The sequence below is a fragment of the Nanorana parkeri genome, unplaced genomic scaffold (genome assembly GCF_000935625.1).
Source record: "Nanorana parkeri isolate BGI_ZX_2015 unplaced genomic scaffold, ASM93562v1 scaffold300, whole genome shotgun sequence".
NCBI classification, from domain to species: domain Eukaryota; kingdom Metazoa; phylum Chordata; class Amphibia; order Anura; family Dicroglossidae; genus Nanorana; species Nanorana parkeri.
This window is the reverse complement of record NW_017306568.1, coordinates 322,073-347,984: the sequence shown is the minus strand read 5'-3', so window position 1 is coordinate 347,984 and position 25,912 is coordinate 322,073. Positions and strand designations below refer to the sequence as shown.

Here is a 25,912-nt window from a genome sequence, read left to right as displayed (position 1 = left end):
TTCTTCACAGTGCCTCTTCCACCAGTCCTGGTATATGTCAAGGTGCCACTATCTTGTTTCTTTCATGACCCTATTGAAGGCCCATATGTTCATATGTTATGGCCATAAAACATGCACTATACGGCCAAACGATTTGGGTTACCTGGCCATCACACCTACCTATATGGCCAAAAGTATATGGGGATGCCTCCAAATCGTTGAATGCAGGCGTTTCCAGTAAAAGGTTGTTAATGCTACAACATACAAAAAACCTTGTTGATAATTGAGTACTTCCAACATTGTGGCGACAGTTTGGGTAAGACACTTTTCTGTTCCAGCATGACTGTGGAGTCCTGACCCGCATCAACCTGCTCTTGCATTCCAATTGCCACATCAGTTCCTTTACACTGAATCATGTTTTTATGGAGCTGGCTTGTGCGGAGAGGCATAATCATGGTGGAACAGAAAAGGGTCTTCACCAAATTGTTCCGTGGAGGTTGGAAGAACACAGTTGTCTAAAATGCCTTTTGTATCCTGTAGCATTAACAGTACCCTGCACTGTAAAGGTTTGAACTTCATGTGGGGTGCCCATGTACTTTTGGGCATATAGTGTAGATGTGATGGTGTCCTCAAACGTTGGGCCATAAATTGTGCATTTACTTTACTACTTTTACTATTATTTGTGTATTATTCCCATGACCTAAAACTGAATTTAATCTGCATATATTTTGCATTCTCCGGTTCTTCCCTCCCCCACCATCAACATGTCAGTGATATTTTTAATTTAATTGCATACTTTATTTTAGTCCCAGTGACATCATCACTGGGTCTCTGTGCTTACGTGTGCATATGTAATGGAGGCAGATGAAGGCTGGTGGTAGGAACCAGCAGGTTGCTGTTCATAGCTTCCTGAAAACATCACAGCACCCTGCTTAAGTACTCCTCTCAAGAGCCCTCAGCCCTGATGCAAGCAGTTTGCTGACTCTTGGGAGAAGTTATGCAAATATCAAAATGCCTTAACTGGTAAATGTTAGTCTGGAGGAGTAGCAGACTGCCCTTGGTAATGTCCACATGTGATGCTGAGCCTTAATGATTGAAAGAACTGAAATCCTATGAATGATGGGGGTGGGCCAGGGGCAACAAGGTTGGGGAAGAAAGAGCTAGATCCTTGATTCTCAACTGGTGGGTCGTGACCCAAAAGTGGGTCACGACCAAGTGTTCAGTGAATCGCCTTGTGCCTTCCACTTTTCTAGGTGAGAGGCTTCTCAGCCTCCCCCTAGCGCAGCACTGTCAGTTCCTGCGCCAAGCAGCCATTCAGAATATGCTGATCAGCACTGGGTGTCAGCTTCAGGTGGAGCAGGCTGGTGCTATGGCTGCGAGGGAGCTCCATCCATACGTGAATTGCTTACAGCTCCCTCACGTCACCTGTAGAGGTGCCAGTGCGACTTGGGTCCAAGGCCAATGACCAAGGACAAATGTGGGTCCTGAGGTTACACAGGTTGAGAACCACTGGGCTAGATTATGCTGGATGTGTTACAGCTAAGAAATATGGTGGGCTCTATCTGACTCGCTGCCCACTGAAGACCTTACCTTTTACACATCCTTTCCTTTTACAACCTAAGGAATGTGTACAGTAAAAGGCTAGACTCACAGGAAATGGGTAGAATAACAATGTTCTGGCCGGAAGAGAAATTTGGGGCAGTGCTGGAGCACAAAGTGGGCAAGTAAAGCTTGGCACTATTAGGGGGGCTACTGGCACTATGAGGGAGACCTAATGATCAAAAATAATCTGAAGTTACATTTTAACAGACCAAAAGAAGCAAATAAGTGGATTGTCAACGTTTACGCACTCTTTAAATGAAACATTTTGTTTTGTTGGACTATGACTTTTTAATGTATTTCAGTTTGCAGTAAAAAGTTGCCTTATGCTCCATCCTGGGCACCTAGAATACATTCTGGCAGGGTGATTGAAGTGACGAATGACGAAGCCTCTGCTCTGCAATTTATTCATTTTTTTAAATCCAATTTAGACATGGAATGAAGACAGAATTGCATTTGCTTTGTTAAAGCCATGTCTTCGTCTCGGGGAAAACACAATTAGTCTTTCGCCGTCTACTAATTGTTTGCTTTGAAGTAACCCTGTTTAACCAGCGCAAACAGCTCTGCGTATTGTATCAACATTTTAGTGCAGTTTGAAACCGTAAATGCTAAATTTCATTGATGCGGCTGGTTATTAGATCAGTAAGAAATGGGAACAGTGTACAATTTAATTACGCTTCTGCTTTTTTTTTTTTTTTTTCCTGGGCAAGTCATTAGTTTGATGAACTTCAGAGCAGTGTTTATGACTGCTAATTAACCATGTTACCCATTTGATTAAATAATCACTTTGGAAACGTTGAGGCAATTGGATTAGGGCCTGACCCTTTCTGATAGTCATAAATTAACGGTTAGGCCTTCTGAGCGGCAGGGACATTGTGGGTAACCTGCAGGACAGTACATCCTCACAGCGCCAACTCCATAGGAGCTGTTATTTCTACATGCTTCACTAATCATGATCAACAAACCTGAAACAGCTGTATGCTGTTTGGAATGACTGTAGAAATTTCTAGTAGCACTTTCCATGACTCTACTCACTATCCTAAAATGAGGAATAAACCTAAAATGAGGAATGAACCCCTTTATTGTGATAGCTTAACCATACAGGTTGAGAGGGACTAAAGGAATCAAAACCGAATAAGTGCCTAGCACAGTAAAGCCTTCTTAAGCTGCCCACACACCTTACAATGTATCTGCAGATTTTCTGTGGTCAGATGGAAAAAGTGCAACAGATTGGCCCAGGTGGAGATTACTCCATCCACACAGTTAAGTGTAGATGGAGGAATCTGTTGTACCTTTTTCCATCTGACCACAGAAAATCTGCAGATAAATTGTAAGGTGTGTGGGCAGCTTTAGAACATAAGGTCTTCACATGTCTCATTTTATCATGCATACCAAAAGTAAGAGAATTGTTCCTCATTGGGCGGAGCCATGCAAATCAATCCTTTATGCCCCATCAGTCAGATGCACATCTAGAACCGCCGATATATAGCCTAATATTAGAGAGCCATTCATTCCAAATGGCATACAGGTGCTTCAGGCTGTGGCATCCCCAGTGACTCATCAGAACTAAAAAAAGTGGCTTTGAGCTACTAAATGTCTTCAACATTATAGAACAAGTCCAGTTGAATGTGACTAACTAGTACTGGCTATACCTGGATGGGTGAGTAGTTCTATAGATAGAAGACCGAGCAGGAGGTTAGGGTAGGGGGCTCTGCAGGTGACCATAGGAGAAGGTGGCGAAGGATCTTGAGTGCAGGCTGTCTTGGGAGGAAGAAAGAGAACAGCTTGGATGATCTTTGCGATGAGTTTGGTGATATTACTTGGGGTAGTGTTGTGGATGGCTTTGATGGTTAGTATTTAGAATTCTATTTGTTGGGACCGACAGAAAACATAGTAGGAGGTTGGGGTAGCGCGTTCCAGAAAATGGGAGAGGTTAGGGTAGGATGTTCTAGAAGATGGGAGAGGCTCTGTAGAAATCCTGGAGGTGGCCATAGGAGAAGTTGATGAAGGAGCTTGAGAGCAGAAGGTCTTGGGAGAAGGGAAGAGGACGCTTTGGGTATTTTTAGATAACATTGGGGCAGAGTTTTGGATGGTTTTGTGTTAGTATTTTAAGTTTTATTTTTTGGGTGATCAGAAGCGGGTGGAATGATTGCTACTTGTAGAAGGGAAGTCACTGAGTGGTTGATAAGGTAGATAAGACTAGCAGCAGCATTTGTGATATACTGAAGTAGAGAATGTAGAGGTTGGCCAGTGAGGAGCGAGTCACTATAGTCCAGGTGAGAGAACAAAGGAGTGAATCAGTAGCTTGGTGCTATCATTGGTTAAGAAGGGAAGTATTTTGGAAATGTTACTACTGCTAGTCCTTCAGAATTAAGCAGGGCCAGGCAATGACCATCTACTACCTCCGGGTTTGTGAAGTTGTGGCAAGACAAAAAAAAAAAGTAATTTAGCATTTCCCATCTCAAATATGACTATAGTGAACATGCCAGCATAATATTTACCCAGGGCAAACACAGTAATCTTTTTTGAGAGCATTGTTTCCGCTGACCAAGCCAAAATTTGTTCTGCAAGACTTTTGGGAAGGGTGTGGAGGAACAAAAGCATATTTGTATCTGTGTCTTTAGAAAGTGAATGAAGTCTTGTTATTCCCGTGATCATCCCTCTCTCCTTTTTAATGTTTTAGAGCCTACATCCCCAGAGCATGTTTGCTGTGCATTTCCTCAGTTAAATATAATGACCTTTCTTTTCCTGTATTTGCGGTTCTTTGCTTAGCGGTGTGCTTTCCGTACTGGCTTTTTTTAAATTTATATTTTACTGGTTGGAGTGGGTGATTTATATTCACTATCTGTGTGCACAGAACAGGACTGACTGCTGGAATCCCCCCCCTAAGCTGACTGTAGCTGCCCATACAGTAGACACAGAATTGTATGAGAAATGTCATGCAAAGTGACTTATTTTTTTATAATGGGGCACATATATGATTTTATTTTCTGTGTTGAGAAGTTTAATATTTCACATCCTTTTAAACATTATGAAAACTCCACTTCAATGCTGTTAATAAAAACAGGGCAGCTGTTAGCTTCTGTGAGCAGTACTGCAAACCTACTGATCAATCAGATTGCTGTATTTTACGCTTGGTGAAAGGGGAACCCAAACTGCCTGTTAGTTACAACCCCCTGAATGGTTTTCCATGAGATGATTCACCTTCGTAGAGTGGTGTTGTACGTGACTGCGGAGGTTTCAGAATTCCCTGTGCTAAACTGAGCAGTTCATGTGTCAAACACAGACTGCACAGAGCGCATGACTTGAAAAGCGTGCAGGCCCCTGCTCTTTAATTCTGCATTATTAGTGACAATTAGATCTAAGATGGCATTTTTTCTGGTAGGAGTCTCCACCATCTGGTCCATGAAATTGTCGCGCAACATGTTTAGAAATCGCCCCGCCTTTGCCGAACCCGAAGTTCCATTGGCCCAATTGATGTCTGGGGCCCAATTGATTATTCCTTGGCCTCTGTGACATATTGTGAGTCTAGTGTGCCTAGTGCTGAGCTGTATCCTTCCCTCTCTTCCCATGTGCTTCAGTTACATTGCATTATTGCAGGCAGGTCTTTTTTAGATTAGAGCATTCCCTAATTCCTCATCTACTACTGGCTGATCTCTGTGTCACTCACTTGCCAGTAGTAGACTCCTAGTACTAAATTGTAACCTCCCCCCTCTCGTCCCCTGTGCTTCAGTAGGATTGTAGACCTGTCTTTTGAGATTGGAGCATTCCCAATGCCTCTTCTATTACTGGTTGATCTCTGTGTCACTCACTTGCCAATAGTAGACTCCTAGTACTAAGCTGTAACCTCCCCTTTCATACCCTGTGGTTCAGTTACATTGTATTATTACAGGCATGTCATTTAGATTAGAGCCTTCTCTACTTCCTCCTGCTACTGGCTGATCTATGTTTCACTCACTTGTGAATAGTAGACTCCTAGTACTAAGCGGTAGCCTCCCTCCTCTTCCCCTGTGTTTCCTGTACATAGTATTATTGCAGGCATGTCTTTTGAGATTAGGGCATTCCCTACTTCCTCATCTACTACTGGCTAATCTCTGTGTCACTCGCTTGCCAGTAGTTGCCTCCTAGTACTAAACTGTAACCTCCCCTTTCATACTCTGTGCTTTAGTTACATTGTATCTTTGTAGACATGTCTTTTGGGATTAGAGCATTTCCAATTCCTCATCTACTACTGGCTTATCGGTGTCACTCACTTGTCCGTGGTAGACCCCTTGTACTGTTATAAAAGTCACAAATGATTGTATTCACTAATGCATCATTTAAATGTATTATTAAATAGAAGCAGTGTAGGTACCAGAATTTGGCTTGATGTTAGCTTTTTGCAATGTCCGGTATAGCAGAGCTCAGAGTGAAGAAAGAGAAGCATCACAAGGAGCCAATCAGCTGGGTTTCCGGCCTTGTTCTCACCAAGCGCGTTCCAGTAGCAGAGCAGTTACAGACAGGATCAAAACTGCGTCCAATGTATTCCAATGGTATTTTGGGCTCTGGTTCACACCGCAGCGTTCAGTTCCAGAGCATGTAAAAAAAAACTGCAGCAAGCCCTATTTTACCTGCTCTGGAACGTATGCAAACACATCAAAAATGCATGCAAACACCCTGGAACGCCCATTTTAAACTAAAAAAATAAAACGCGGCACAACCCACTGCACTGCGTGTGCAGAAACCCATGCAGATCTGGTCTGCATTTGGTGTGAACAAGCCCTAAGTGCTCATGTGCCAACAATAAACATTCTGATAGGAGAGCAGATCAGAGAGAGCAGGTAAGAGGGATGAGATCATCAGTCTGCTGCTTCTCCTTTCCCTTTTTGTCTGAGAATTTAGCAGTTTGCCCGGAGATCATCTGACACATTGTACAGAATTAAAAAAAATATAATTAATCAGTATGCGGTTGTTCAGACAAATGTGAATTATGTTTGCTAAAAAAAAAGTCTAAGTGCTATTTAAAGGAGAGTGTGATTGCCAAAGGAGCTGACCTTTAGCAAGGTTGATTATGCTGAAAGTTTGAGTTCAAGTGACTACGTTAGATAAAATCAGCGTTCTTCATATTCAAGGTTCGTTTTGCAGAACCGCAAGCCTGCGTCTCGGGGAATGCTAACCATGTGTTGACAGGTTGGCTCTGGCTGCCGCGCGTGTCCCGTTCTGTTACTTTTCTGTCTGCAGCCTGTCTCATTGATAACCTGCGTGCTCTGCACCCCAGACTCTCTCTCCTCTCATTAGCATTGTCTTTTTTTGCTTGCAGAAGTGCCTAGCTGCCATTCCATTTACATGAGGCAAGAAGCTTTTCTGGCTCATCCCAATGGCACAGAAGGTATTTGATTGTACAGCTGTTCTGTTCCCTTTCGGCACGCGTTGGCAATCTACCTCTACCTAACACGTTTTTTATTTTCATTGCCTTCCAGGCTGCATGTATGAGAAAGGTCCGCGGCAGTTCTACGATGACACCTGCGTGGTCCCTGAGAAATTTGAAGGTATGTGCCTTGCCACCAACCTCATGCCCAATGCTGGCCTAAGATTTTTTCAAATTGTACCCCAGGAAGTAGCAAATCCAAAAAGTAGCTTTCCACCACCAGATGCCCTCAGTTATTCGGGTTGAGTGACACCCAGCATCGTTCAACCTGGAAGACTGTTGGTTTCCTGTGAGTGCAGGGCGTCATGGACCCTGAGAGCAGAGAAAGGGATCTGATGAGGTCCCGAAAAATCAGCTCTCCAGCTGTATTGCTTTATGTGAATAAAGGACAAGATTACCACTATACCAGGGGTACTCCCGCAGTAACTCCTTTCCACCACTAGATCTTCTCAGTCTTCCAGGTTGAACAATGCTGGGTATCAACTCAAAGGGATCTGAGGAGGTCCTGAAAAATCAGCTCTCCAGCTGTATTGCTTTATGTGAATAAAGGACAAGATTACCTCCATATCAGGGGTACTCCCGCAGTAACTCCTTTCCACCACTAGATGTCCTCAGTCTTTGGGGTTGAGTGACACCCAGCATCGTTCATCCTGGAAGACCGATGGTATCCTGTGAGTGCAGAGCATCATGGACCCTGAGGGCAGAGAAAGAGACCCGGCGAGGTCCCAAAACATCTCTTGTGATGGCTGTTGCTTTGGGTGAATAAAGGACAAGATTTTCACTATACCAGAGGTAGCCAAACTTCAGCTCTCCTGCCTCTGGAAGTCATGCCTGTGGCTCTCAAGAGTCTTGCAGTGCTCCATGAGATTTGTAGTTTCCCCACATCTGGTGGGCCAAAGTTTCAATACCCCAAGTCTATGCCAAGTTGTGATGATGAAGATCCTTATTCTTCTATGGACCCTCAGGGGATGGCACCCTGTACCCACAGTACATTGATGGCGCCGTTGTGATCCTGTTCGCATCTGAACTGTGACCCTTCGCTCCTCCGTCGGCATCTACATAAGAGGTCATGTAGAAAGTTGTGAAGGAGCAGGGCCAGCACAGACAGTAATTAGACACTCCCAGAAGAGGAGAGGCCTGTGACATGCTAGGAGGGAGGGGGCTGTGCTAGTGAATTGGCTCTTCTGCAGTGGTCACATTTACTACTGGCATTTTTTGAAGTTGGTGACGGGGTCTCTTTAGCAGAGTGTTTACCCCTTCCCATCTCTGTCCAAAACTCAGAGATATCTTTTAGCTGGTGATCAGCTTTAAAAAAAAAAAGACGTCTGATATGCATGATATGACGGGTTATACAAATACAAACTGTGTGGTTTTGCTAAAATGCAGGATTTGTAAATGAAGCATTATTGGTGCCTTTCGACGGCCGATTCTGCGCGTTTTACTTGCAAATTGTTTACAAAACATTTCACGTTCACCTTCTGCTGGATCACTAATGTTTGGCTGAGAGCACACTAAAACTGATTAAAAGTATAATTGACTCTCTTCCTCTGCCCTCTTCTGGGTTATTAGTCCTTTACAGCAGCTTGCATGTGTTCAGCCCGCATTTTTCAGCTTGTTTTTGTTGATATATTCCAGCCATAGACTTCTTACCTCCCACTGCCTCCCAGGTAATGCAGTGTTTTTGGGTTCGGCCATTGGTGGTCAACTTTTTTGATAATGGGGGGGGGTCTCTAGTACCACCGCTGACATCACCAGAGGGTTGCACAGAATATTCTGAGTGTAATGCCAAAAAAAAGCGGTCGGAAACAGTTGTCTGCAACAGGAGATGGTCAGAGACTGCAGACATATTACAGGAGATCAGTGACGTGCGGCACCTTCCATACTGGGTGAGGCATTCCCAGAGCCCCATCCCCAGCACGCCCGGCCAATCAAAGCCCTGACTTAGCCTGCCAAAGCCCTGCCCCCAACCCGGTCTGTGTGGAGGAGGAAGGGAGGAGACAAGGAGGAGCCTCCCTGTCCCTCATTTGCTCGTCACTGGTAAGGCATCAAGATCGATGTCCTCAGTGTTTGTTTGTTTTTTTTGATTGGACAGCTTGGACCAATGGCGCTTTGGCATTGGCCCAAACCATCCACAGAGCACGGGCCCCTAACACAGAGTAGAGGCTGTTGCAGCTCTTGCCTCACTATGTTGGGTTACCCAAGCAGTGGGGAAGCCTGCTGCTGTGTAAACTAACAACCTAACTTAGCTGTCAAAAGCTGAATGCAACGCCGACTGTAATTTAACAGGCAGCACTCCGTCCATGACAGGTTACACAGCGGGGAGGCTTTCCCTTCTATGTAGCCTGATAGAATGGAGAAAAGGCTGTCAGCTTCAGACTTGAAGGTGACAGCTTTTTCTCCATAATACTAGGTGACCAGCCAGCGCAAATCCCTGGTGCCTCAACCCGTGGCCTAAGGGTCATATACGTCCCTTTTGGTGTTTTTACAGTGTTGCCTTTGGACTCCAGAAGTCAGTAGTGGGAGCATTGATTTGTAGAAGGGCTATAATAGCAAAGAATAGCAATAGGAGTCTCATGTAATATGTCCCCTGCCATGGTAACACATCCAGAATCTGACCATTACCTCTAGTAAGTCTGCTGTCTGACAGTATTCTATAGCATTGCATATAATAAAATATTATGTGCGGCCCTTTGGTGGCATCAGGGGCCCCCATACTTTGGAAATTGGCAATCGCTGGCTCAGATCTTACTGCAGGTTGCCTGAACTCGGCACGTTACTGTTGCTTTCACATCTATTTATTATGTAAGCCCAGTGTTGGGACTGTTAGAAAGGAAAGTGGGAATTATTTTGAACTGCTGTTATTATGTGTACGACACTACTGAACTCGAAATGAAATCCACGTGTGAAGTGGACAGTTGTCTCATGAGGGACACGGTGCCATGACTGACTGCAAGAGGTGTAAATTAGCTGCTAGGTACTGTTCAACGTGATGATGATAATGATAAAAAAAAAAGATAGTCTTGTTAGTGGTTAACATTGTTACTGTTTGAGGAAGAGAAGGAAAACATGAGAGTATATCTGTCTTTGGGACATCATTTACTTGGAGACCCTGTCATCAGCCTAAAAGAATTATAGGTAAAAGGAGAGAAAATAGAATATATTCAATGCTTACTTGCAGTGTTTTTCCTTGCCATAAATTGTTTCTTCACATGCAATGTGTCTTTGAACGTGCTAGCAAATTTGACTAATTAGTTCCCTTGCACAGCCCCCTCCCTCCTTGTACGTCATAGGCCTCTCCTCTTCTGGGACTGTCTAATTACTGATTGTGCTGGCCCAGCTCCCTAGGTAACCTTTTATGTAGCTGTTGGAGGAGAAGTAAAATGGGAATAATATAGAGTATGACTTGAGTGAGCTCTCTGCTGGAGCTGCTGACATCACATCCAAGATGGCGGCAACCAGCAGCAGTCCTATGCCTTTTTGGTAGGCTTTTACAGTTAATAAAATGCATGAAAAGTTAAATGTTCATATAATCGTATGGTAAATGTTAAAAGTGTGTTGAAACGAACAGGCCGACAACAGGGTCTCTTTAAATCTCGGAAAAGTGAATGGGTCTCTTTAGGCTGGTGTCCATGCATGCCCATGTGTCTGCATATATGTAGATTTGCTTTGAGTGTAATAGAAGCTTGACAGAAGTGTTGCAAGTCACCTATGTCTTTTAAAATAAAAAAATAAATAAAAAGTGTGCAATTTATTTTCTATATTCTAGGTGATATTAAACAGGAGCCGGGTTTGTACCGCGAAGGACCCACCTATCAGCGGAGAGGATCCCTTCAACTGTGGCAGTTCTTAGTTGCACTTCTTGATGACCCGGCCAATTCCCACTTCATTGCATGGACAGGCCGAGGCATGGAGTTTAAGCTAATTGAGCCAGAGGAGGTTTGTACATCAACTGATTCTGCTGTGTTTCTGAATGTTGGAGGGTGTTACCATGATTGTTCACGATAATTCTGCCTGAAGCCCATCTCGTGTATTTTCTGTAAGTGTGTGAGAGAAGCAGGCTGGAGTAAATTGTGCTGGGACTTCACTTCTTCAGCTCTCATCCAATGATCTCAATGCTATTCCAATGATTGGAAATAAGGTTGGATGTTTTCTGTTCTTAGCTCTTCCACATCTAAACCAAAAAGAGTAGGGGTTCTGATGGGTCATTCCAGCTTAGTACCCAATTCAACCTGAAATCTCAGCTAGATGTAGACTCATTCTGTTATGTCTAGTTTCTTTAGTTGGGTCACATCCACCTTTTTGTTAGAGGACACAGGGGACAGTTAAATGAATGCATTTGGAGGTGACTTCAGAAGCTCCTCAAGTAACCTCCATATTCTATCAGATGACATTCTCAGGACAGCTCCTCAAGCTAGCTCCATATTATATCAGGGGGCATTCTCAAGACAGATGCTCAAGCTAGCTCCACATTATGTCAGAGGACATTCTCAAGACAGATGCTTAAGTCACATTCATATTCTATCAGAGGGCACAGAGTACAATCTTAGACCTTTCCTCAAGCCACTACAGTTTCTCCTTGTAACAGTCTTGACTTATTGACGGTTTCATCCTTTAAATGGTTTAGAACAGATCTGTCATTCACATGGAACAGGAAACAACTGAAGCATTAAGTGAACGGGATATACAGATTACTTTACTATAGGGGTAGGCAAACTCCGGCCCTCCAGCTGTTGTGGAACTACAAGTTTCATAAAGCTTCCCAAGACTGACAGCCACAGGCATGACTCCTAGAGGCAGATGCATGATGGGGTATGTACTTCACCACAGCTGGAGGGCCAGGGTTTGCTTACCCTTCATTTCACATGTAATCCTAAATGTCCTAAATATTTCCTAACATATCCAAAATGTTTTCTGTTATCAACACAGGTAGATGTAGCGTCTGTACCAGAAAAATCCTCACTACAGTTAATTATAATAAGGCGATGCTTTGGTGACCAATGCTGGCCACACATGTGCAGATTTTTCAGTAATTGTTTTCATGTAGATCTGATCAACTAAATTAAATTGTATTGAATATTAAGATGCCAGTTAATTGAGATGTTTGCTATAAAGGGTTGTCACTCAAGAATGGCTGTTTGATCTATAATTTAATTGGGCCGAGTCAACTAAGGATTTCATTATTTATTTAGGATTTAATTATTCAAAATATTAATAAGATTGGTAAAAAAAAAAATCCCCAGCTGGGTTAATCACTGTCCTTTTAATGCAATCCCTCATAATATACAGAAAGGGCATGCAGAACTGGTCCATTTTTGGCACACTCAATCAGAAAATCAAATTGATAGTTGCATCCAAAGGTCATATGAATACACGTGTGGCCAGCTTATCACTGGGGGCCCCAAGAAATGGATTAGGACAATTAAAACAGAACTATTTTTCAACACTAACTGTAATAAATATTTAAAGGGTTCATACACCCAAAAGTGATGATTTCATTTTAGAAGTAATCTGGTGGACACCTGGTGATGGTTGTTGGATGTTTCAACATCCCCCAGCCATAACTCCTGACTCTGTTCATGTCCACATGGGAATTTTGGGTCTTACTATTCATCTTTAGGTGTCCCTGCTCTTCCTTTTTATATTCTCCTTGGTATAAATAGGACTGCACAGTGGTGTAGTGGTTAGCGTTCCTGCCTTGCAGCACAGGGGGTTGGATGGTTCGAATCCTGGCCAGGTCACTATCTGCATGGGGTTTGCATGTCCTCCCTGTGCTTGCGTGGGTTTCCTCCCACACTCCAAAGGTTAATTAGCTCTGTTGACCCTGTATGCATGTGCGATAGGGACCTAAGATTGTAAGCTCCTTGAGGGTGGGGGCTGATGTGAATGTGCAACTATGTAAGAAAGGAAGGGGACACTGGCACTGCAGTACGTTGATCAATACGCCTTTATTAATGCATACTCAGTATCGCAGGGTCCCCTTCATCAGGCAAAACAGCATCACCCTGCATGGCTCCGAAACATTGTGTTGTTTGTTACTGAGCATTCATCAATAAAGGCTTATTGATCAGCATAATGGAGTTCCAGTGACCCCTTCCTTTCTGATATTGAGCGGCGCCATCCATTTGCCACTGTAGCACCCACCTATTCCTAAAGGGATTTACCAGTCAGGAGTATGATGGGACTTGGGCATTAATGTGCACTATGTAAAGCGCTGCATAAATTGTCTGCGCTACATAAATACCTGTAACAAATAAAAAATACAAAAGGAGTGGTGGGATCCCCTATAATAGGCATATATGTGTAGAGCTGGGAAGTCGGCACAGACATCTCCCCAATAAAGTTGATTTTGCTCTCCAGCATCTACCACTGATATATAGGAGTTTCTTTGGCCGATTTTGAATTCACTTCAGTGACCTAAGCTTAGAGGCACGGAAGGTCTACCTGTTCTTATCTTTTTACAAATAACTATAAGTTGTAGAAATTACTTTGCATTAGAATGCCTGGCTCTAAAGTAATGGCTAATGTATCTTAATGAGCTTGTGCATTAAGGTTTGGGATTTCAAAAGACAAGGTCATTCAGTTACTTTGTTTCTATAGTTAATAGAAAGCAGAAAAACTTGAAGACCATTTGAAATGACCTGACCATTCAAGGTCAAAGTGTTTAAAGGGAGACTCCTTGGTCATAGTTTCTGCTTTCCTGTGTTATGTGCTATGTATATAAATAGGCCTCATGGACTTCTGGGTAAATTTGTGCACGGAAAGCCTGACACTGAATTGCCCTTCCATTTGGGCATCACACAGCCTTTGTGAGAGGTGAAGCACAAAAGGGCTTTCTTCTCACACCGACAATTGTCAAGTACCCTTTTTACATATGTTTCTTGTATCAATAAAAATCCTGTTGATTAATTATAATTTCATATATTCTCTCTTTTTTTTTTTGATAGGTGGCACGACGATGGGGCATCCAAAAAAACAGGCCAGCTATGAACTATGATAAGCTTAGCCGTTCACTGAGATACTATTATGAAAAGGGAATTATGCAGAAGGTGAGAAGCCTTGTCTTGGTGGTTTATAAATGTAAACTTTTTGTGTCTGGAACACCTGGGGATTGTCAGCGGGTCGATCGCAATCTACCGGTCAATCACGACTCCCTGTGCCTCCATCAGAAGTGGTGGCTGGCTCTCAGATAAGAATGACAATAGGTATTGCACAGATGAATAAAGGCCTAAGCTCCTTTTAAGTCTCTGATGTTTCATATGACACAGCCATGGGAGACCTGGGAGGACTCGCCTCACTTTGTCAGACACTGCTGCATCTAAGGTCTGTGAGTCCATTTAAAAGAGTGAGAGAGGAATATGTGCTGTGGGTGAATTTTAGCTTGGGGTAGATGCGTGTACTGGTAAGAAGGCATTTTGCTTGGGAGGGATGTGTGTTCCGTACGCCTGATCTCTGCACTGTGTGTGACGTACTATGCCTCTGAACTCTGCGTTACATACTACTGACCCCTGCATTACATACTACTGACCCCTACACTCTGCATTACTTACTCCTGACCTGTAACATACTACTGACCCCTGCCATTTGGATTACATACTACTGACACCTGCACTATGGATTACATAATACTGACCTGTGCACTCTGCATTATTTTCTACTGACCCCCCTGAACTGTACATTACATAGTACTGATCTCTGCACTCTGAGTTACATCCTACAGCCCCTGCACTCTGCATTATATTTGATCCTTACAATCTGCATTACTTACTCCTGACCTATGTTACATCTGACCCCTGCATTTTTTATTACATACTACTGACCCATGCGCTATGCATTACTTACTACTGACCCCTGCACTATGCATTACTTGCTCATTATCAATGCACTTTGCATTACTTACTACTGCTCCCTGCACTCTGCATTATATAGTAACGCTTTCTGCACTCTGGGTTACATCCTACTGCCCCCTGCACTCTGAATTACTCTTAATCCCTACACTCTGCATTACTTACTCCTGACCTATGTTATATACTACTGACCCCTGCATTTTTGATTACATACTACTGACCCCCTGCACTCTGCATTACTCTTGATCCCTACACTCTGCATTATCTACTACTGACCCCTGTACTCATTACATATTACTGAACCCTGCACTATGTTAATATACGACTGACCTCTGTACTTTTCATTACTTACCACAGTCCACTGCATTATATATATTGTTCTCCGTGGATATTTTGAGCAGTTTGGCTTTAAGAAGGAATTAATAAAAAAGAACCAATTCTTCTTTTTTTTTCAAGGTTGCCGGCGAGAGATACGTGTACAAATTCGTATGCGACCCGGAAGCCCTGTTCTCCATGGCCTTCCCAGACAATCAGCGACCGTTGTTGAAAACGGACATGGAGAGGCACGTCAACGAGGAAGACACTGTACCGCTGTCTCACTTTGACGAAAACATCCCCTACATGCAAGACGGCGGTTACTGTAACACTCACCCATACAATGAAGGATACGTTTACTAGCGATAAAGACGGACGATGGATCTTTTCACTTTTCTTCGCCAGGCCCAAGAAAAGCAAAATATACTTTTTTTTATAAATATATATATAAATATATTTAGTAGTTCCTAAATGGGCTTTTCCTGTTGCATATCTCAATTGGTCTGCCATGGACAGAGCACTTTACTTGTGGGACTCGGGATAACACATAAAACGATGTATGTAACAGAATGATAAAAGAAGATGGAAATATTCATTTATGCTCGGGAAGGGAAGCTTACGGTACTACATTACAAGTCATGTCTGTATTTACTTTTATTTTTTTTTTCCTCTTTTAAATCTCATAATATATTGTACATTATTTTCTTTTTTTTTTTTTTAATCCTGGGTACAGTTAACTTGTATTGCTTAAATAGCTGTATGAAGATTGTCCTTGTTCTTCTAAGGTTACTGGAGGTAAAAGCGCTAAAAGGTCAGCTTTGTGAATCGTATTCCTTACTAATTTTGCTCCCTTTTAAAATAGCCAATATTCCCAAATATCAACCCCCCCTTCCCCCAAAATGTAAGGTCTTGCTGAACTCAAAGTATACTTAAAGAGACATTTGTAAACTAACCCCGCCCCAATACTCGCCTTACCAGCACTTCCTTGCCACTCCTTCCTCTGTCACAGCCTGGGGACAGTACCCAGTACTTTCTAGTGTGGGGGGGCATGTGACCTCCACTCACGTGTCAGTGCTCATGTCTAGCTGGCGGTCACCAAACTCAAGTACTGCCATATAACTGGCAGAGTGATTTAAACTCTCCCCTTGGCCTGGGCACCTAAGGCAATAGGTGCTGCCAGTCCTGTAACCATCCACTAGGCAGTTTGGTGCCACCGGGAAATGAAGGCAGGAGTGGAAGTGCTGGCTAGGTTAGCTTTGGGGAAGAGGAACTTATTTTTAAAGACGCTGTCACTTTGACCTGAATGGGCAAGCTGACAATGGCTCTATAAGGAAAAACTACCTTGAGAGATGAGGGAAAACTAGCGAGAAATTAGGAAAACTACCTTGAAAGATGAGGAAGCTGTGTTTGCAGACCCCTTTTGAAAACAGAATTGTGTAGCCCTTCACATTGCACTGTGGTCAACCTGCAGGCTCCCATCACAAGATTTTGTGCTAGGCAACCTTCCTCTCTGTGAACTGCAGAAGTTGGTGCTCGAGTCTGTCTTGGCCTGAATTTGTATAGTGTCAGATTAATGGCCATTCCAAATATGATTTCAGCATCTATAGGGGTCTAACAAGCATGGCTTCGAGCTTCAAAGGTTGGAAATGAGGGCAACATAGCAGATAGGCTGTCCCCTGAGTTAAAAAAAATAGCTCTTACGACAAAAATGTACCTTTTTTAAACTGGTTGAGCAATGGAACATGTTTGGTAATGCTGTTTCACAAAGTTGATCTCATGCCATACGGTATCAAGATATTTTGTTTATTTAAAAAAAAGGCGGAGTTGGATTTTAAATATTATAATTCAGAAATATAATCTCCACTAGTATTGTACATTTAAAATATGTCTTGAAGGAGTTTCTCACTTTTGCAAAAATTGGAGGTCTTACCAATCTAATGGCTAGTGATGGAACACTCTAACACTGCAGTGGTGGTCATGTCTCACAACTGTCTGTGCTGTTTGTAGACAAATTCCAGTGTTTTGTCCAAAGCAGGTGAACCTTCTGGGCAACGATGGGGCCTTTTAATTTCAGTTGCTAAGAAAGTTTATCGTTTTAATTTCCAAAATGTTGCCAAGTGCAATAGCTCACAAAGGAGGCAGGTTCTGAGGAAGGGAATTCCAATTGTCACCAACAATAAGGGGAGATATTATTTTAAAGTTCTTGCAGAAAATGGAAAACTCCTTCAAGGTCAATTCAAGAAAATGTAAGTGATAATAAGTTTCAAGGCCGTGCAATCTTAAAACAAGTTTATTCAGTTGTTTTTTTATGAATTGGGTCTTTCTGCATTTGTTCAAAAAGTAAGCAAAAGTTTCTGACCCCTGTATACCATTTTTAACAAGTTTTTTGAGGAGAATGCCATGATCTTTAGTTGGCAGCTCCGCCAATGTAATACATCTGTAGAGGTAGTTTTTGCCTGTCCATAGAACAAAAGATGACCTAATGATTTTTTTAAGCTGTCCACATAATTCATGCTGTAATTAGGTCACCTGGTTGTTGGAATGGAAAATGTGCAAACGTCAAAGGTTTAATAACCCTGTAATTTCTACAGCAAACTTGGCTTTCAAATGCCGCCATTGATTTATAATGTCTTTGACAGTTCAGTTCCTGATTAGCACAGTTGACCCCAAACAGATAGTCTACATTGGTGGAGGACTCTGCTACTAAAATGTTAATGGCAAATGTTTGTAGTAAACTGTTTAACAAAGTTGTATGCAAACTTGAGTCTCTTAACTTTATGGATGGTCAAACTGATAGTTGTGTCTAAATTGGCAATTGGTAGAGTAGAGAGGTGAGTGTAGAAGAGTTCACACACCACTTTGTCCCATATGTGTAACCTACATTGACAGTGTCTTTGGGACCTGTAGCCTGTGCCTTGTTCTGCCAGTGTTTTGGAAATTTTAATATGAATGTTACACCCAACCCAAATTTTCTGCTTTTCAAGTCCCCATCTACACCTGTACAGTCCTAGAGTGAGGGTCAACCACAGTTTTTGTTAGGACTTTTTTTTACCTGACCAATACACAAGCTGACTGTGGTTCTTCTGGGCTTGCTGTTTTGGCTTCCACTGTAAAAAAAACAATTGGAGACAATTAAAGCAGGAAGCTTGAATGTCTTTGAAGAAACCCCTTACCAAAGGTCAATTCTTAAGGCATACCTGTCACCCCTATACAATCCTGGCAAATATGTTGATTGGGTCTGGAAAGAGCCGATGTAAAATGCAGTGGCACTATTCCAAAGGCCCAGCCTGAGAAATGTTGCAGCCACCAAAATGGCCATTTAATAACCTATGAAGAGAGAAGACTTATTTGCGGAAATCCTCTCTTTTAAAGGAGACATTCACTCGTGGGTTTAATTGGTTGTGGGAGGGTAAGCCTGATAATCTGATATGGTTTACCGCTTCATAAAGCTCTGCTATTCTGCTAAGTCCCAAGTAGCTTATGTCTAAACATTTGCCAGGCAATGCTCTGAAATTTTTCATAGACTTCAGAACTGGACCTACTTTTTTAACATGGGCATGCATTGAGCATGACTTACAGAGGACCTGTCACCTTTTGACAAGTGTATTGTAATGTCATTAATTTCCTTGTGTAATTCAGTAGTCAAAAATGGCTAGAGAAATGGTGGCCCTGACCCTATACTATGTCAGGACTATGATGTGCAGCATAGCTACATTCTAAATCAAATTGTCTGACAACCACAGGCATGACTGCCAGAGGCAAAAACATGATGGAATTTGTAGTTCACTTCAGCTGGAGTGCTGAGATTGCCTACCCACTGCTATAGACTTTCATTGGCATGCAAAACCCATCTGAAGTGAGCAAAACCCTGTCAGCATAGGCCCTTGTGGTTGCAGCAAGGGTTAGAAAACACTGTGCTGGCAGCACACTGAAACATCAGACCATGGGTCACCTGCACACAGCAGCGGTATGGCTCTCCAAGGGTTTGATACTCTCTCCCCCATAACCACTGCTCCATTGGGCTGCAAAACCTGCATGAAGCAGGTCAGAAGGAGGTCAACTGCAGGTCTAATGCACCTGTCAATGATTTCTGACACCATTGACACAATTTGAAAGCCCGCCTACACATGCCCTAATAGTGGTAAAAAGAACAGCAGATTTGTTACTGCATACGTAACTGAGGGTTCAGTTGGGCATAATAACATATGTGAGCGCCAGAGCCAGTAAAGGAAGCACACGCACCTCCCTCATTCCAATCATAAGAAGCAAGTTTTAATTCAACTGAATGCTGGCAGGTTCACTATAAGATGAATAACTATGTTGTAACCTTTACCAATGGCCAATTTAGAAGTCCTAGAGGGAGATGACGAGAATTATATACATTAAAAAAAATGGAATACTGCAAGCCTATTATTTTATTCAGTAGGAATTAACTGTACTCAGGCACATGGTATTACGCTGTTTTAGGTACAGCAAGCACTCTTCTGGGGAAAAAAAGAGAAGAAAAAAAAATTATCCAATACACTAAATAGGTACTTTAGTCATTTTTTTAGATATGGTACCCATTAATATGCATTTATGCCTTTTACCGCTGTGTTATGTTCACAACATGTATAAATGCTAGAAAAGAAAAACAAAACAAACAAAAAAAAAATTTGCTTCTGCTGCTGTATTTTCTGTACTATTTTATTCTTTGATGCTCAATTTAATATAAGACCATTATACGCATTTTGCTGTAACTACAGGTAGCATTTCAGGACGAAATAGATGACTCCCATCATTTATCACTGAATAACATAGCTTGGCTGCACTGCAATCAGCTCCTGCGCATCGAAAAATAATAATAATTAAAAAAAAAAAACGACCAGCGAGCGCCCGCTTGCTGCGAAAGGCTCGGGCGGATCTTTTTTTTTTTTTTTTTAATTTCTTTTTTTTGGACTGCTCAAAAAAAAAAAAGACCTGGAGGCTGATGGAACCGACCGGTTATGCCCGCCGCTGGCTTTGGACACTGGTCGAGAGAAAATTTCTAAGGATACATTTCTGATGTTTGTTTTGCTTTATTTTTAAGCAGAAACCTGTACAGAAAGAGTATGTATTGAAAATTTATTGGAACCTTTTGCGCTGGTGTGTGTGTGGTTTATTTTGAGTCTTTCTGATAAAATCTGGCTTTTTCCTGCTTTGGGTAGAGCGGGGAAGCGTTAGGTTTCCTGTCCTGAACTGCTCCCATCACAACAGGGCCGCCATTTGAAATCCTGGGGTCCCCATACAGCCTTCCCAGAATGGCCGCCCTAGAGAAAAAGAATGAGGCGGCATACACTGCAAATTGTAGGCATGGCAAAATTGTGGTGGGAGGGGTTTAAAACTTGAGCCTATGTATATAGAGTGCAGGGATCAGGACTATGCAATGTACATATTTCAGGGGTCAGGAGTAAATAATGCAGAGTGCAGGAGTATTCAATGCAAAGTTCAGACATCAGGAACAAGTAACTCAGAGTTCAGGTGTCAGGAGTAAATAATGCAGAGTTCAGAGGTCAGGAGTATTCCATGCAAAGTTCAGATGTCAGGAATAAGTAACTCAGAGTTCAGGTGTCAGGAGTAAATCATTCAAATGGCAAAGGTCAGGAGTAATTAACTCCATGTTCAGGGGTCAGGAGTAAATAATGCAGAGGTCAAGAGTAAATAATGCAGAGTGCATGGGTCAGGCGTAAGTAACTCAGGGGTCAGGAGCAAATAATGCAGAGGTCAGGAGTGTTCAATGCAAAGTTCAGATGCCAGGAGTAAATAATGCAGAGTGCAGGGGTCAAGCGTAAGTAACTCAGGGGTCAGGAGTAAATAATGCAGAATGCCAGGAGTATTCAATGCAAAGTTCAGACATCAGGAGTAAGTAACTCAGAGTTCAGGTATCAGAAGTAAATAATTCACAGTGCAGAGGTCAGGATTAAGTAACTCAGAGTTTAGGGGTCAGGAGTATGTAACAGAGGTTAGGAATAATTAGTGCAGAGGTTAGGAATAAATCAGCATCAGCAAACTGCCAGCTAGCGCCCTTCTACAGCCTGCTGCCCCCCTAGCACTGAAATGAGCGAAGGCAAAATATATGCAATTATACTTCAAACTTACGGTTCCTCTGTCAGGGTCATCATACACAGAGTGTCTTTAAGAACCCTATACACTATTTATTCTGTTTTTGGACAGCTATGCCATGATTCACACTCCAACGGCTGTCCTATGGTCCCTGTCGCTGTGTTTTCTTGGGCAGTGTTATCAGCCCTGCCCAGTTCTCCTCCATGTGCTACAGAACAAGGGATGGTAGTCTGAAGACCTAACACAAGTCCTGTCCTAGAGTGACAACACTGCTCCTCCATAGATGCAGTACAGTGAGTGTTGCCAGTCTAGGACTGGAAGTGTGTTACTGGCAGGATCATCAGGTGACAATACAGAAAAAAAGAATGAAAAAAGAAAATTAATGCGGCCACCACATCTAAGGACTGCTGGGCTGCAATATATTACATTTTTGTACTTGGGTTTGGGTACACTGTAAGCAACAGTAATGCAAAAATGTATTGTGGACCGGAAGGGCCCCCATATCAAAGTGAGGGGATACAACCATTTTCACCTCGATACAGGGCTCCCGAGAGTTCCTGATGTGTATTTCTGATGCTCTTGAGTCATAATTTGAGTGCTGTCTGTTCTTCTTGGATTGACTCGCATGTCTCCAAGATGATGTTATACACATTAGGCTCAATTCACAAAAGCATAGCATGCGTACTTCAACCAATAATCATATGTTATTCACTGTTCTTTTTATGGCAGAAGATGGATTTATCAATTCCCGGAACTTTGCAGATCAGCTCAATGTACCAGATATATGTCATTACCTTTTTCTTATAATGTATTTTGACTGTGAAAGTCAGTTCACATCATTATTGTTTATGTAGCACCGAGATGTCTACTAAGGGGAGCAGGAGGAGGACCCGTTCACACTAGATGGTCAAAGGTTTGTGGACTGACCATCACATTTACCAACCTATTGTATATGGCCATACCATATGACCCCCCCTCCCCTCCAAATCCTTGAGTTCAAGTGCTTCCAGTGGAGAGTTCTGTTAATCCTACAGCATACAAAGATAATTTAGACAATTCCAACCTTCTGATAACAGTTTGGTGACGGCACTCTTATGTTCCTCCATGACTGTGCGAGCTTCATAAAGACGTGATTGAATTGCTTTGGTGTGGAGGAACTTGAGTGGCCTTCACAGAGCCATGACCTCAACCCTACTGAACACCTTAGGGATGATCTGGAATGGTGTTGTGGTCCTAGCTGTCGTTACTGCCCATGGTTTGGTCTGAAGGAACTATCAAGCTCATATAGGTGAGAAAGTCCAGTGTCCACAAGCTTTTGCCATATTGTGTAAGCTAGTGTTTAAGAAAGCTTTGTCATCCTACGGCATGGAATACCAAGTCCACTTTGGTACTTGTAAGGCTAAAATCAACCATGTGGTAAGGCAATACAGGAGATATTAAGGCTGAACTCTGGGATAAGCAAATATTGTCTATATACAAGTGCCATGTTAATTCTTCCTTGAATCTTGGTGAGCTTTGTGTATTTCCTTCCTGGTCTTGTCTACGCCCCCTCCTGTAGTTTTATGTAGTGGGTGTGGCCTGCTGGGTCCCTCCCACAGCTCTGCTCTCTGCTTAGGCTACCTACAACACAGTGATGATGTCACCGCTACGTAAGGTATTAATTGGGTTTAAAAAGGAATTTTGGGGCACACAGTGTAGATTTATATCCTTTGTGAATACTAAGGAATGTATTTTTAAAAAAATTAAAAAATTGTGCCTGGATTTCTGCTTCAAACGACTCAAGTTCAGGTAACTTAAAATCATCTCTGCTTTCTTCTTGGTGGTCTGTACAGACCAAAAGATCTGAAAATAACGCAGACTGCATGCTGCCTCCATTAAACTTTAATGCACATACTGGAAAGCCAGATTACTGAGAACGGTGCAGCAAGGCTCGGAGGAGAACTGGACATTTTTTGAAGAGCAATACATAAAATAATGAAGTGTCAACATATGTCATCCATTCAGGTAAAATGAGCCTAGGATTAAGCTGCCTATACACCATACAATCATTTTGACTTTTGTTGTGCGATGGTTGTAAGGTAATTCAAATCTCGTATGATCTGCCCATCTTGGACAGGCAGATTGTACTTGCGATCATCACAAGCCCGCACCGCTGAGGGGAGGGGTTCCGAAGATTCCAATGCTGAGCGGGCAGTGTGCGCTTGCCCACACCGGCCCGTTTGGCATTTGTCTTCCTTGCACGCCACTAACCTGCCGAAAATTGTACGATTTTCGGCAGGTTTTCAAGCGTGCTCGGAAGACAACAGATGCGCCACCGTACAGTAGAAACAGTCGCACGCTCTCCCCTCCCCTGTCCGTTTCCTCCAGCGCTGACTGGCGGAACGGACGTTGGAGGGGGCGGGTAGAGCTGGCTCTGCCTCTAGATAGGCAGAGCCAGCTGTCACTCACGCAGCTGGATGGATCCAGACAGTATTGTCGGGATCCGTCCCGGCTGCGGCGTCTTAGTATACCGCGAGTTGCAGCCCGCGGTATACTGAGCTTTGGGTGACGGGAGGACGCTAGTTTGTGTCCTCCCGTTACCCTTAGTAAAACTATGGGGAAAAGCCCTAACCCCATACTTCTCCTTTAAGTTTCTAGGTTGATGCACACTTGAGAGCCCTTCCCCTGACCTGTCCACAAAGAGCACTGATCTTCCTCCATTGAGCAGGGAGCAGACAGCATCGCCCCTGAGTATATGTCCTTTGTGACATATTGTCACTGAGAAGTCTAAGGACACATTCTAAAAACTCCTGTGCAGCAAGCCCTGTCCTTCCCTAGACCAGCCTCTGACAGGGTTTGTTGCTGGATACATTGCACCGCAGTATTTTTATAGTATACTTTGTATTACATGGTTTATAAAAAGCTACATTGTAAAAAGTCCCTTCCGGAGCTCCAGTAACCCTGAATTCACAGCCTGTCTGCCTACAGGGGACCGCAGAAGAGAAAGGAAGGGGATTTTAATCCTTGGTTAATTTATGTTTTCATTTTAATGTGTTTATAAACCAGAGACAGTTCTGTCACACAGTATATATAGAGTAAATATATACACCCACACAAAGTCTCCGCACAACCTTCGTTGCTTCTTAATTCTTTATTTCGCAGACCATTCTCATGTGGTGTACAACAATTTTGGGCGTCCCCGCCCTTTGTCAGTTACAGCAAGGGCAGGGACACCTGAAACTGTTGTACACCACATAAGAACTAAGAAGCAAGGAGAAATAAATCTGTGCTGAGACTTTTTTGGTTATAAGTCTTGCAGAGTGGAGCCCTGCAGTCCCAGCACGCTGCGTCCGGGGACATAAGACTCCATTCGCACACAGCGGTAGCGGTTTCCGTGCGTTTTATCACACGGAATGAAAGCGCGCAAACAGTAACATACACATGGACTCTGCACATTTGTGGCTATTACTATAGCCGGAAACGCGCGGAATCCACCCATCAAAATCACGCTTATACTATATTGTGGGATGCGTGGTTTCGTACCAGGTGGCCGCCGCAATAGTCTGAACAAAGCACATTGCAATGCATTCATTTTATTTTTTGCGCGTTTCTGTGTGTATTCGTATGCGCGGATTGTGCAGAAAACCACTTGTGTGAATGGAGCCTTCTGCATCCCATCCCTAGACTGGTTTTATATATATATATATTTTTCCGCAGTACTTTTTTCTGGCATTAGATGTCCTCAGTCTGAAGGCCAGCATCATTCCACCCACTTCCCCTGAGCCCAAGTCATCCTGGACCTGGTTTATCAGACCACCACACTGCTTAAAGTGTAGTTCCACTTTTGCAGCCAGGTGTGAGAAAACTCCTCTATGTTTGTTATGTGTTATCTATTCATACAGCATAGTGGAAAATATATATATATTTTATATATTTCTTACCTTTTAGATATTTTGTTGCAGAACATGGTTGATACCAGGGATTTCTCAGAACCTTCACAGTGATATGCCCTATTAGCAAGACTAAGGACTGAAATATGAGGATTGTTTTTCTCTCATTAACTTCATTAACGTACAATGCAGAAGCTGGGGTTGTAATCCTTTAACGCTTTGATAGGACAGGCAGTGTTCAAATCTGCTTTACAGATTGTAATGAAATGAGCCAGCACAGTACAGAAAGGGTTAACACAAACCCCTCACAGCCCCTCCTAACATTGCACGGAAGGAGAAGCAAGAAGAAATTTTAACCCTTAGAAGAGAACTATGGGGTAACCTTTTTATCTCATAGTTCTCTCTAGGGTCACGGGAGGACATATACTAGCATCCTCCCATGACCCAAAGCTCAGTATTTAGCGGGCTATTGCCTGCTATATACCGAGATCGCTGCAGCCGGGATGGATCCCGACATCACTGTCGAGATTCACCCAGCTGCGTGAGTGACAGCTGGCTCTGCCGATCTAGAGGCAGAGCCAGCTGTGCCCGCCCCATCCCCGTCCGTTCCTCCACTCAGCGCTGGAAGATCGGAGCGGGGAGGCAGGGGAATCCCTGCAGGGAGATGATCTCCCGCTCTCTGCAGGGAGATGATCGGGAAGTGAGCGAGCGACGGTATGTGTTCTCTCACTTCCTGATCAATAGAGCCGACCTGTGACAGTCTCATTGTCACAGGTCGGCTCGAACTATGAAGTAGAGTGAAAATCACTCACCTCATA

General features: G+C 43.0%; 1 protein-coding gene across 3 annotated transcripts in view; it reads left to right on the top strand.

The window, feature by feature from the left end:
- ETV1 (ETS variant 1) overlaps positions 1 to 15,857 on the top strand; it is a 60,376-nt gene extending 44,519 nt beyond the window's left edge. For all 3 annotated transcript variants that reach the window (XM_018557728.1, XM_018557727.1, XM_018557726.1), the window contains 5 exons: positions 6,878 to 6,946; positions 7,038 to 7,106; positions 10,752 to 10,921; positions 13,930 to 14,031; positions 15,286 to 15,857. In XM_018557728.1, coding sequence (XP_018413230.1) covers positions 6,878 to 6,946; positions 7,038 to 7,106; positions 10,752 to 10,921; positions 13,930 to 14,031; positions 15,286 to 15,507 — 632 coding nt within the window. In that variant the 3' untranslated portion in view covers positions 15,508 to 15,857. The remainder of the gene's footprint in view (positions 1 to 6,877; positions 6,947 to 7,037; positions 7,107 to 10,751; positions 10,922 to 13,929; positions 14,032 to 15,285) is intronic.
- Positions 15,858 to 25,912: the final 10,055 nt, after the last annotated feature.